This window comes from Sinohyriopsis cumingii, unplaced genomic scaffold (assembly GCF_028554795.1).
Source record: "Sinohyriopsis cumingii isolate HCF-2022 unplaced genomic scaffold, ASM2855479v2 utg001397l, whole genome shotgun sequence".
Classification (NCBI taxonomy): Eukaryota; Metazoa; Mollusca; class Bivalvia; order Unionida; family Unionidae; genus Sinohyriopsis; species Sinohyriopsis cumingii.
The window spans coordinates 1033017-1047788 of NW_028315993.1; the positions used below are offsets into that span (position 1 = coordinate 1033017).

A 14772-nucleotide genomic window follows, 5' to 3' on the forward strand; every position below is an offset into this window, starting at 1 on the left:
CAAGCCATGGTGACAATGTGTCCAAACACTAAGTATGCTATTGCATACTGACCTCTACAGCCAACACCAGCACATCAAACCATGGTGATAATGTATACAAAAACTAAGTATGCTATTGCATACTGACCTCTACAGCCAACACCAACACATCAAACCATGGTGATAATGTATACAAAAACTAAGTATGCTATTGCATACTGACCTCTACAGCCAACACCAACACATCAAACCATGGTGATAATGTACACAAAAACTAAGTGTGCTACTGCATACTGAGCTCTACAGCCAACACCAACACATCAAGCCATGGTGATAATGTATACAAAAACTAAGTATGCTTTTGCATACTGACCTCTACAGCCAACACCAACACATCAAGCCATGGTGATAATGTATACAAAAACTAAGTATGCTATTGCATACTGACCTCTACAGCCAACACACCAAGCCATGGTGACAATGTATACAAAAACTAAGTATGCCATTGCATACTGACCTCTACAGCCAACACATCAAGCCATGGTGACAATGTATACAAAAACTAAGTATGCCATTGCATACTGACTACTGACCTCTACAGACAACACATCAAGCCATGGTGACAATGTATACAAAAACAGAGTATGCTACTGCATACTGACCTCTACAGCCAACACATTAAGCCATGGTGACAATACCAGTCTTTGTGTAGAAAGTATGTTACTTGTGTATGGATTACAATACCCCTCTGTGTGTAGAAAACATGCTACTTGTGTATGGATTACAATACCCCTCTGTGTGTAGAAAGCATGCTACTTGTGTATGGATTACAATACCCCTCTGTGTGTAGAAAACATGCTACTTGTGTATGGATTACAATACCCCTCTGTGTAGAAAGCATGCTACTTGTGTATGGATTACAATACCCTTCTGTGTGTAAAAAGCAAGCTACTTGGCACAATGGATTACAATACCCCTCTGTGTGTAGAAAACATGCTACTTGGCACAATGGATTACAAGACCCCTCTGTGTGTAAAAAGCATGCTACTTGTGTATGGATTACAATACCTCTCTGTGTGTAATAAGCATGCTACTTGTGTATGGATTACAATACCCCTCTGTGTGTAGAAAACATGCTACTTAGCACAATGGATTACAAGACCCCTCTGTGTGTAAAAAGCATGCTACTTGGCATAATGGATTTAAATACCACTCTGTGTGCAGAAAACATGCTACTTGTGTATGGATTACAATACCCCTCTGGGTGTAGAAAGCATGCTACTTGTGTATGGATAACAATACCCATCTGTGTAGAAAGCATGCTACTTGGCATGATCAGAAGCAGTAACATCAATATTCAAGGGAGTTGACACCAATCCCTGTATTATAGGAGTTCACTACGTCAAGCCACATAGTTGAGCAGGTAAATTGGCTTTCTAAGCTTAAACGTTTTAGTCTAGGGGTGAAGGATGATCTGTGAAGTAGTTGTTGTTCTACTAAAGTATTTAAAGAAACATTCTCAAAACAGGTCTGAAGGAAGGTTTAATTAACAAGTTATATTGATTGTTGTAAATACCTTTTATAATTTTTGCTAACCAAATGTCCAATTCTAAATCTATCTATAATCACATTATAAAAAGTCTGAATGTCTTTGTCATTTTGTATCCCTTTTCCAAGTGAAGAATAATGAATTTTGAGAGTGCAATTTGATCTTGTAGACTCAGTCAAGCTTATTTCAATATTTAATCCTTGTACGGTTTGGCTCCATAGTTTCTGAGAAAATCTGACAGGCAGATGGATAGTCACACAGTGGATACTAACATTGAGAACCACAAAAGTAATATGCCATCAACCCTCCCATGGGATCAAACAAACATGATTACATAATTGCTAGCAATTGTATTTCCAATCTGTCTTGTATATCCACTTTAAGTGCTGTTGTTGCTGTTATCTTGGATTCAATGCCATATCCCAAGGCAAGAAAGGTCATGCGAGACAGCCAGTATAACTGGTGGATGAGAAACAGCCCAACCCATTGTTAAGTTATTGGCAGCTTTCTCACATACTGAACCCAAGACAAGAGCTTACTTCCAGGGGCCCCGAGTGTCAGAGTGGTGTAAAGCACTCTCCGTTAAGGATCACTGCCAACTCACCTCCATCTGCGTGGGTTCGAGTCTCAGATTCAGCTAATATGGGTATCTGAGAAAATTTGCAAGTAGCTTCCCGTGGGACAGTGGTTCTTTCCTGGGTTTTCCTGGGTTCTTCCTCCACCATTAATACTGGCCACCATGTATAGCCTATTGTGTGCTGAAATATGGCTTTAAACTACAACAACAAAGCTTACTTCCAAGGTTACAGAAAAGGAGAAAAATGTGACACAGTCATTTATTTGACAATTTGTGGATGTGAGTGGTGCATTTATTTGTGTCTTTTACAGGCATCATGTCAAGTAATTCTAACAATGTATCCGAACACTAAGTATGCTACTGCATACTGACCTCTACAGGCAACACATCAAGCCATGGTGACAGTGTATACAAAAGCTAAGTATGCTATTGCATACTGACCTCTACAGACAACACATCAAGCCATGGTGATAATGTATACAAAAACTAAGTATGCTTTTGCATACTGACCTCTACAGCCAACACCAACACATCAAGCCATGGTGATAATGTATACAAAAACTAAGTATGCTATTGTATACTGACCTCTACAGCCAACACCAACACATCAAGCCATGGTGACAATGTATACAAAAACTAAGTATGCTATTGCATACTGACCTCTACAGACAACACATCAAGCCATGATGATAAGGTATACAAAAACTAAGTAGGCTTTTGCATACTGACCTCTACAGCCAACACCAACACATCAAGCCATGGTGATAATGTATACAAAAACTAAGTATGCTATTGTATACTGACCTCTACAGCCAACACCAACACATCAAGCCATGGTGATAATGTATACAAAAACTAAGTATGCTTTTGCATACTGACCTCTACAGACAACACATCAAGCCATGGTGACAATGTATACAAAAACTAAGTATGCTATTGCATACTGACCTCTACAGCCAACACCAACACATCAAGCCATGGTGATAATGTATCCAAACACTATGTATGCTATTGCATACTGACCTCTACAGACAACACATCAAGCCATGGTGATAATGTATAAAAAAACTAAGTATGCTATTGCATACTGACCTCTACAGCCAACACCAACACATCAAGCCATGGTGATAATGTATACAAAAACTAAGTATGCTTTTGCATACTGACCTCTACAGACAACACATCAAGCCATGGTGACAATGTATACAAAAACTAAGTATGCTATTGCATACTGACCTCTACAGCCAACACCAACACATCAAGCCATGGTGATAATGTATCCAAACACTATGTATGCTATTGCATACTGACCTCTACAGACAACACATCAAGCCATGGTGATAATGTATAAAAAAACTAAGTATGCTATTACATACTGACCTCTACAGCCAACACATCAAGCCATGGTGACAATGTATACAAAAACTAAGATTGCTTTTGCATACTGACCTCTACAGGCAACACATTAAGCCATGGTGACAAAGTATGTAACCTAAGGATTAAGTTTCATGTTAAATAACTGAATATACCTGTTGTATTTTATCCACATGTGTACCAACAAGAATTACAGGTGGAGTCACTGGGATGCCGACATTTAAGGATGACACTGGGGTACTAGCTCCATGGGATGTCAGTCGAGTGTCAGGAGCTGGGGGTGTCACTGTCTTATCAGATTTAGAATCTGCACCAGTTACAGAGGACTGTGCACAGCAATGTACTGAATTGAGCCAAACCTCAACCAGGTCTGAAAGTGAACAAAGACAAATTTAATTATATTTTACATTCCTCTACTCTGCAAGTATGACACCAAGTCACACAATAACATTAGAAAGGATCAGGGATCTTTCTTTCTTTAGTAACATTTCAGTTAATAGTGGATTCACATCAAAGGCTTTGTTGTCTGAATGCATTATATTAAACTTAATCTGATTTAACTACGTCTTTAATATTTAATGATAGACTCTACTTGTCAATTATGAAAGCTTGAATTGTATAAAATGAAGTGGATAACTAATTTGAAACCAAATCTTTCTCAGGTTATGATGCTTTGATGATCTCTGGTCTTGAAACAATTTGCAATTTTTCATTACTGGTACATATAATAATCATTCAATATATATATAATACTGAATAATGTAAGCTGCAATCTTACTACCAGTTAACTGGAATGGATTAACATTTTCTTGAACTTGACACAGACTGTTTTTTATGTTTCCTAGAAATGGATTAACATCATCATATGAAATGGAAATTACCTTGGACTTTACACAGTTTTACTCCTTCTACATCAAAGAAGCATTCATCATCTTTCACAAAATCTGTGATGTGCTGACTAAGATCTGTGACCAAGAGGTATATAGCACGACATGTGAGAAAGGTCTGGTGTGTAGTGTAGAATACATATTGGCCTGCAAAGTCCCACATGGCCAATGCTGCATATTCTGCTAATCTCTTCTCCAGCTTGTCTGCCTTCTCAACAACCAACTGAAGGAATTCCATTGTTGCATCAACTTTATTGGTTACATGTCTTTCACCCTCCTCAATGTTAGCACCACTTGAATCCTTAGCTGGGGGACTCTGATCCACCTTGATTGAAGATGATTCTCCCGGTTGATGCTTGGTATTATCAGCTTCTTGCTCCAAGTATGACTCTGAAATGCTGGATGATATATCATCATCATCACTGTCACTATATTGGAATGGACCACACAAATCTTCAATTGTCTCCCTTTGATAGATAACCTCTGTTTGACCTCTCTGCTCATTACTGACTTCAGGCCTTTCAATTTGATGGGTCAGGAGCTTCACGAGACGTTGAACTCGAAACAACTGTTCTGAATCTTTCAGAAAAACAGAAAGATAATTGTTCTAAATCCAAATACAGAGATGAATAGCGAGCCTAAACTAGTACTTGCTTACATTGTCTCTACATATCATATGATACTGTGCCAAGAAAACATTAACTACAAATATTTGATCAAAGTACTTCATGATACTGTGCCAAGAAAACATTAACTACAAATATTTGAACAAAGTACTTCCCGATACTGTGCCACGAAAACATTAACTACAAATATTTGATCAAAGTACTTCATGATACTGCACAACATAGCCTCTTATTCACTAAGGTTGTTTAAAAGTTTTGATACATCTTTACTTTACATAATTTTACTAAGATTTTATTTTAAAATTAGTTATTTTCAAATGCTGAAAAATTACTTATTACTTTATAGATATTTTGAAATGTTAATTTATATAAGGTATGCAAACGAGAGTATGGTATGATAATAACTTTAGTAGGTTTGAGACGCAGTTAAAATCTTCAATAAATGTATTTACAGTATGTACTTTTACTGATTGTGTTTTTAAACGCTAATTACATATTGATGTTTCAAGTCGGTAGGACTAGTTCGAATGGTGTCAGGATAATATGGCCAAGTGGAAGATGATGCTACATGTCCACAGCATGATGCCCCCGTACTAGACATAGCTATAAACAGTCATACTGCAGACATGGTAGCTAAATGACTGACATGTTTTTAAAGCTACGTAAAAAATCCAAAACATGCACACTGTTGGTATGTTTCCATTGCCAACTGATAACTTGCAGAGGAAAGGGTTAATTGTCAATCAGCTTTAAAAGAGTTTCCACAAAGGTACCAGATACAGGGTATGACATACATTTACTGGACTTGTGTTGCACAGCATATACCAGATACAGGGTATGCCATAAGTTTACTGGACTTGTGTTGTGCAGCATATACCAGATACAGTGTATGCCATAAGTTTACTGGACTTGTGTTGCACAGCATATACCAGATAACAGGTATGACATAAGCTTTCTGGACTTGTGTTGCACAGCATATTGCCAGATACAGGGTATGCCATAAGTTTTCTGGACTTGTGTTGCACAGCATATACCAGATACAGGGTATGCTATACGTTTACTGGACTTGTGTTGCACAGCATATACCAGATGCAGGGTATGCCATAAGTTTACTGAATTTGTGTTGTACAGCATATACCAGATACAGGGTATGCCATATATTTACTGGACTTGTGTTGCACAGCATATTGCCAGATACAGGGTATGACAAAATTTGCTGGACTTGTGTTGCACAGCATATACCAGATACAGGGTATGACATAAGCTTTCTAGACTTGTGTAACTGTTGTCTTTCCCACCATGTGGCATACTCAAATCAACACATGATTTTCCACTAAATGTAACTTTTGTCCTTCCCACCATGTGGCATACTCATATCAACACATAATGTCCACTAAATGTAAAATGGTCCTTCCCACCAAGTGGCAAATACCAAATCAACACATAATGTCCACTAAATGTAACTTTTGTCCTCCCTACTATTTCCCCCATGAATCTGAACAGATACAGGATATGCCATAGGTTTATTGGGCTTATCTAGGTTACCTAGGATACATAATATACAGACCTGCCAATCCTATGAAAACCTTCTCAGCAAGGCATTATTTGTTTTCTCCAAATGTTTAATCTTAAATGCCTCCAATAGAGTTTCAAACACGGCAGTTCCAAACCCAACAGGGTCAAATGGATTCGTGAGATCTCTCAACTTGACACAATCCTTAAAACAAAATTGTGTCAATGGTAATCATCATCCCCACTTTATGGAGTACTCAAATCAACACATGATGTACACTAAATGTTACTGTTGTCCTTCCTACCATGTGGTATACTCAAATCAATACATGATGTACACCAAATATAACTGTTGTCCTTCCCACCATGTGGCATACTCAAATCAACACATGATGTCCACTAAATGTAAATTTTGTCCTTCCCACCCTGTGGCATACTCATATCAACACATAATGTCCACTAAATGTAAAATGGTCCTTCCCACCAAGTGGCAAATACCAAATCAACACATAATGTCCACTAAATGTAACTTTTGTCCTCCCTACTATTTCCCCCATGAATCTGAATATTATCTTGCTTTTTTCTGTATTGCTAAATCGTTTGAGATATTTATTGTCTCTTTTGATCCTGACTGCTCTTTTCATGGACGCCGTTTAAAACAGACAATCGCTTCATCGTTCAGCTGTTCTGCATCACAACATATGTGCAGTTTAAGGCGTCTGAGGTACTATGTTACAGTCAGTCTGGTTTGCTGACCAATTTCACTGATCTAATACAAAACCAAGATCCAACTAAACATGACCATCACTTTTGCTTTTATTCCACAAGTTTTCTTCCATAAGACTTCAGGTCAAATCTTAAGCATTACCAGGTAAGAGTCTTCTGTTGAGAACCCAATGTTGACATAACTTTCAATTAAGTTAGAATAGCATAATGATTTTATAAATGCCTGACACAATGGCCATATTGACACGGCTTGACACGGTGGCCATACTGACATGGTAGCCATATTGACACGGCCTGACCCAGTGGCCATACTGACACTGCCTGACCCGGTGGCCATATTGACATGGCCTGACCCGGTGGCCATACTGACACAGTAGCCATATTGATACAGCCTGACCAGGTGGCCATATTGACACGGCCTGACCTGGTGGCCATACTGACATGGTAGCCATATTGATACAGCCTGACCTGGTGGCCATATTGACATGGCCTGACCCGGTGGCCATATTCACATGGCCTGACCTGGTGGCTATACTGACATGGTAGCCATATTGAATATCAGAGCAGCACAGTTTTTACTGAAGTATAACAGAGACACCATAGTACATCTTTAGACAAAAGCCCCATGCTGATATGACTTTCGCTCAGCAATAGAAGCAATAATGAAATTTTATTTATTAAATAAGGCTGCAGTGGTGTCCACATTGAATATCAGACAGCATGAGGAGAACACTTGTTTTCTGTTGAAATATTACACAATTTATAACCCTCTTCATCATCCCGATGTAGCTACATTATCTAGATTACAAGTTATACCCCTGTTTATCATCCCAATGTAGTTACAGTATATAGATTATAGGTTATACCGCTATTTATCATCCCAATGTAGCTACAGTATCTAGATTATAGGTTATACCGCTATTTATCATCCCAATGTAGCTACAGTATCTAGATTATAGGTTATACCGCTATTTATCATCCCAATGTAGCTACGGTATCTAGATTACAATTTGTATCCCTGTTTATCATCCCAATGTAGCTACAGTATCTAGATTACAAATTATACCCCTATTTATCATCCCAATGTAGCTACAGTATCTAGATTACAACTTATACTCGTTTATCATCCCAATGTAGTTACATTATCTAGATTACAATTTATACCCCTGTGTATCATCCAATGTAGCTACATTATCTAGATTACAACTTATACCCCTATTTATCATCCCAATGTAGCTACAGTATCTATATTACAATTTATACCCCTGTTTATCATCCCAATATAGTTACAGTATCTATATTACAATTTTTATTCCTGTTTATCATTCCAATGTAGTATCTAGATTACAATTTATACCCCTGTTAACATACACATAGCAAATTAATTTGCTATTAGAAATTTTTGGTTGTGGTAGTGGACACAATGATTTTCTTTTTTACAATGGAAATTTTATTTTCTTATATCTCAAGATTATTTTTCTCAAAGTAATTGGTAAATAATGCCTCTACTTCGCTATAAATCAGCGCAAGATATTATTCTAGCTATTGATATAAATAATTGTTTTATTAAAAAGGTGTCAGGCCCCTCTCCAAGAACAATAAATTGTTGGTCAATAATATAATTGCACACTAAGGTTGTAAGTATTGCTGTATATACAGAAATACCAACATAGAAAATTGGTGTGGTACCCCACACTATACATTCACTGCAACATTTGGGATGAATCAAAGTTCAAAGCTAACGCAGGACACGAAATGACCTCAGTCAAAACCCAAGGTTTATTTGCACATTATAAGAGATTTGTATAGCATTTCTCATGTCCTTTTGGACAGGTAGATTAACACATGTCCAGTCTTTTTTTTGTAAACATTGATATTGGTACATTAGGAAGAATTATGCATTAGTACTCATGTACCTCTGGACAAACCGAATCATAAAACGCATCTGTTTTTTCTTTATAAAGATTTGGAATTTGTACACTACAGGAAGATTTAAGCATAAAAACCATGCACTTTCTAATGCAAGATTCAAACAACTCCTGTTTTTTTAGAACTTGGTGATTTCTACATCACAAGAGGAATTATGCATCAGTACACTTTGGACAGAATAAACATACAACTCCCGTAATTTCTTTGTCAAACATGGCAATTTTTACACTATAGAAATTATTTATCATCATTAATCGTGCACTTCTGGATAGGCAGTATCAGAAAACTTCTGTCTTATCTTGTAAAACAAGGCGAAGGCGATTTGTAAAAGGGGATTTATGAATCACTACACATGGGCCTTGACAAGCAGAGTTATAAAATTCCCATCGGTTCTTTATAAAATTTATGAATTTGAACAATATATGAGGAATTGTGTATCATTACACATGCACATTGGACATGCATAATTATAAAACTCCTGTCTTTCTGTGCAAAGCTAATGTTTTGTACACTGGGGCATTATTACTGATACACTTATGCACAGGCAGAATCATTAAACTCCGGTATTTTGTTTATAAATCTCAGGGATAATGATGGCCTACCTTCATGCTGTGCTATCCATTCCCCAGTGTCCAGAGCGATTTTGCAACAGTGTTTATATACATCGATTCCCTCTGTACTTGTTCTTTTGGACAAATCAACCTGCTGTCCAAGGAGGCGCTTTGTTAGTGTTGTCTTTCCGACCCCATACTGACCAACCACCATCACTCGGATGTTATAAACCTTCTCCTTTCCATCTTGCAGAGCTTCTTTGTATAGCTGACGAGATTTATCATCCATGCGAAGGATCTCCACAGGAATGAGAGAGCCTGAAATCAAATTATTTCAAAAACTTATGTAAGACAAGTTTTGCAAAAAATATCTAACAAAGATACAAACATATGTTTATAAGAAAAGTATCACATGTGTGCCGATTTATATTTTGCCAAACATTTAAAAATTAAAACACCTGAAAACAAAAGGTTCAAATTCATTAAATAATTCTTTTTATAATCTTGTAATGATGTTATCTATATTTAATTTGTGTTGTGTGTTGACTTTTCTCCTTGATTATATGTTATGTATATCTCTATTGTGTGAGTGACCTTGGTCAGTAATTGAATTCATAGCCTTCCTAACTAATAGTATGTCATTTTGTAAACAACAGTTACATAGTTAATACATCTCTATGGTCTTAAATTATATATTAAGATCATTAATACTAGATGTAAACATGTTTACATTCATCGTTGTTCTGGACATTAGTTTTTCACTTGAGTTTGTTGTCAACTTTGAGAATGTTCTAGAAATGAACTGTTGACCCTCATCCTTGTCCTAGTATTGTTATAGGTTTTTATATAAGATTATTATAGAAGCAAAGATAAGTAATCATTCCTATTTTAAGATCAATATTAAGAGGATGAGTAAGTTTTAGTTAACATTTGAGAAAAGTTAGTTTATTAAATTATTCACTAGAATTACAAAAGTGCTCAATAGTTTTGGAGTAAATCACTTTTTGGGGAAAACTGAATCGTTATAATGATATTTAGGATAGTATTAGTGTGATACATCAAAATTGTCAGATCATAAGCACATTCATGGTTATTGATACATACACGCATTTAGAACTGGAGTTCATTTGGAATGCAACTGGAGTCAATTCTAAACTCAATGCATTTGAATCTGGGAAAGAACTTTTAGGACTTCTTGGGATTTAATTTACATTACTGCAAGTTCTTTTGAAATGTTCTTTTTGTGTTCTAGGAACAAGTAATTACAAAAATCTTAGAATTTCTTAAAATGGGGAGCTATAACCAAATGCGCATACTCCAAATTTATTAGAGTATATACTGTCACTTTGCAACAGATTTTGCTTTTTTCATTGGTAGTTCATCTAACCTGGCATTAGACATCACTTATGAATTTTTGCCTGCAGATGGTGATAAACTAAAAATTCTACACTCTTTTCCTTCTGCTGTTTAATTGTAATATGCACACCAACACTGATTATACATAGGTCAGCCTGTTGTTGTAGGGTTTAACACCATTTTTCAGAACAGGATAGGCTACACATGGTGGCCAGTATTAACTGTGGAGGAAGAACCTGGTAAAATCCCAGAAAGAACCACCAACCCACGTGAAGCTACTAGCTTTCTCACATACCCACACTGGCCAAATTGGAGACTCAAGCCCACATAGACTGAGGTGAGATGACAGTGATCCATAATGGTGAGTGCTTTAGACCACTCGGGGCCCCTGGTTTTCCTGCTATAAATAATTATCACAATTTCAAGCATTATTTTATATTAAACTACATCTACATAATTTATAATTAACAGTGGTTTTGCAATTCAGTAGCATGCTACAAGTGGATTCGCAAATTAACAGGGTAAAATTATTGCAATTCAAGAAGTAACCCTACTTTTTAGTTTTTGTTTAGATTCTTACTTTTTCAGTTTATCTTAACAGCAAAATAAAAAAATGATACTGCACAGTGTACTTTTAAATGTGCGACTTTGAACTAAGTTTGCAAGAGTTCTAATGCATCACTGCTTTCCAAGTGCACAATGTCAAAACACTTTTGCACCATTGTTTGAGATTTGCACACTTACACGCTGTTATAGCATTTCTGCAACATTTGTTTGAGCAGTGTGGATTGTCAAATGATGAGGAGGATGAAGGGCTTTCAACTTTCAATTAATAACTTGGCGACTTCAGAAGAAAAAATGAAAATAATGCCAAAATTCATGTTAAAACCAAGAAGAAAGATGATTCTTGATTAGCAAATCTGCATGTATCTAATGTGTGTGGTATCCAAGCAACATAGGATATTATTCTGTATGTGTGCTGTGAGGCAGGAGTGAGGCTGTTGTGATACTGGAGTTAGACTGATGTGATGAAGGAGTTAGACTGTTGTGATAAAGGAGTTAGACTGTTGTGATGCAGGAGTCAGACTGCTGTGATGAAGGAGTTAGACAATTATAAGGCAATAGTCAGGCAAGACTGTTGTGATGCGGGAGCCAAACGTGATGCAAGAATCAGACTGTTGTAATGATTTGGCCGGTGCTGTAATGAGTCTGACTTGTGATGAAGGAGTCAGGTTGTTGTGATTGAATGAGATTGCTGTGAAATGACAGTAAAGCTGCTGTTATGCAGGAGTCAGACTTATGTGATGAAGGAATCAGGCTGTTTTGATCCAGAAGTCAGACTGGTGTGATGCAAGGGTCAGACTGATGTGATGAAGGAATCAAACTCTTGTGATAAAGGAATCAGACCAGTGTGATCCAGAAGTCAGACTGTTGTTATACTGGGGTCAGACTGCAAATGGTTGTGATGCAGGGTTCAGACTGCTGTATTGAGGAATCATACTCCTGTGATGCTGGAGTCAGATTATTATGATAAAAGAATCAGACTGCACACTGCTCTGATGCAGATATCATACTTATGCAGGAATGAGATTGGTGTGATGAAGGAGTCACATTGCTGTGATAAATAAAGTCAGATGGCAGATTGCCATGATACAGGAGTCAGTCTGAGGTGATGTAGACTGCTGTAATGAGTGACTATGCTGTAATGATTCAGACTGTTGTGATGTATGAGTCAGGTTGTTGTGATGGAGTGAGATTGCTGTGAGGTGAGAGTCAAGCTGATGTTATGCAGGAGTCAGAATTATGTGATGAAGGAATCAGACTTATGTGATGCAGGAGACAGACTGTTGTAATGATTGAATTAGACTGACGTGATGCAGTAGTCAGACTGTTGGAATGATTGAATTAGACTGCTGTGATGCAGGAGTCAGACTGTTGTAATGATTTAATTAGACTGCTGTGATGCAGGAGTCAGACTGTTGTAAAGACTGAATTAGACTGCTGTGATGCAGGAGTCAGACTGCTGTAATGATTGAATTAGACTGCTGTGATGCAGGAGTCAGACTGTTGTAATGATTGAATTAGACTGCTGTGATGCAGGAGTCAGACTGTTGTAATGATTGAATTAGACTGTTGTGATGCAGGAGTCAGACTGCTGTGATGCAGGAGTCAGACTGTTGTAATGATCGAATTAGACTGCTGTGATGCAGGAGTCAGACTGTTGTAATGACTGAGACTGCTGTGATGCAGGAGTCAGACTGTTGTAATGATTGAATTAGACTGATGTGATGCAGGAGTCAGACTGTTGTAATGATTGAATTAGACTAATGTGATGCAGGAATCAGACTGTTATAATGATTGAATCAGACTGATGTGATGCAGGAGTTATACTGTTGTAATGATTGAATTAGACTGCTGTGATGCAGGAGTCAGACTGATGTGATGGAGGAGTCAGACTATTGTAATAATTGAATTAGACTGCTGAGACTACTGTGATGCAGGAGTCAGACTGTTGTAATGATTGAATTAGACTGCTGTGATGCAGGAGTCAGACTGTTGTAATGATTGAATTAGACTGCTGTGATGCAGGAGTCAGACTACTGTGATGCAGGAGTTAGACTGTTGTAATGATTGAATTAGACTGCTGTGATGCAGGAGTGAGGCTGTTGTAATGATTGAATTAGACTGCTGTGTTGCAGGATTGAGACTGCTGTGATGCAGGAGTCATACTGTTATAATGATCGAATTAGACTGCTGTGATGCAGGAGTCAGATTGTTGTAATAATTGAATTAGACTGATGTAATGCAGGAATCAGACTCTTGTAATGATTTAATTAGGCTGCTGTGATGCAGGTGTCAGACTGTTGTAATGACTGAGACTGCTGTGATGCAGGAGTCAGACTGTTGTAATGATTGAATTAGACTGCTGTGATGCAGGAGTCAGACTGTTGTAATAATTGAATTAGACTGATGTAATGCAGGAATCAGACTCTTGTAATGATTTAATTAGACTGCTGTGATGCAGGAGTCAGACTGTTGTAATGATTGAATTAGACTGCTGTGATGCTGTAGTCAGACTGTTGTAACGATTGAATTAGACTGCAGTGATGCAGGAGTCATACTGTTGTAATAATTTAATTAGACTTCTGTGATGCAGGAATCTGATGCTCTGACGCAAAACGCAAAATGTTCTCCTTGACAATATGGTTTCCCTCACAAATCTAAACTTGACCACATAATTGTCCTTTAAACTCCATATCCTTATAATGATACTATCTATATGCAATACATTTATGTCATACTGGAACAGGGTGCCTCATCTAAAAAAAAGAATTGGAATCAATTTTTTAAAATAAAAAACAAGGAAAAGTATAACTATTCAGATCCAAGCTACAGATCCAATACGGGAAAAAATGGAACACTTGGTAGATATGCCCAACACATGGCCATACATTTTTTCCAGTGATCCTGTCAGACCTGCTTTTCGGATGACCTCTATTGCAACACATCTTGAGGCAGACAAATTCTCTGTGGTTGATTCTTGCCTTGTGCCAGTAAATACATACTTGAATAAGCTCTTAGCATCTAGAACATATAGTAATCCGATAATACTGATGCAAAGATTTAGCTATGCAGAACAAATTGTTGATCCACAAGGATCAGGCCTAAGCCTAGCAGTCAGCATATTGCCAACTAAATTTGCAGA

At 37.3% G+C, this 14772-nt stretch overlaps 1 protein-coding gene across 1 annotated transcript in view; it reads right to left on the minus strand.

The window, feature by feature from the left end:
- Positions 1-14772, minus strand: part of LOC149772534 (uncharacterized) — an 88252-nt gene that overhangs the window by 36026 nt on the left and 37454 nt on the right. Inside the window, exons 7-9 of the mRNA XM_089947652.1 lie at positions 9762-10028; positions 4361-4945; positions 3635-3849 (exon numbers count right to left, since the gene is read on the minus strand). Of these exons, the coding sequence (XP_089803778.1) occupies positions 3635-3849; positions 4361-4945; positions 9762-10028 (1067 nt within the window). The remainder of the gene's footprint in view (positions 1-3634; positions 3850-4360; positions 4946-9761; positions 10029-14772) is intronic.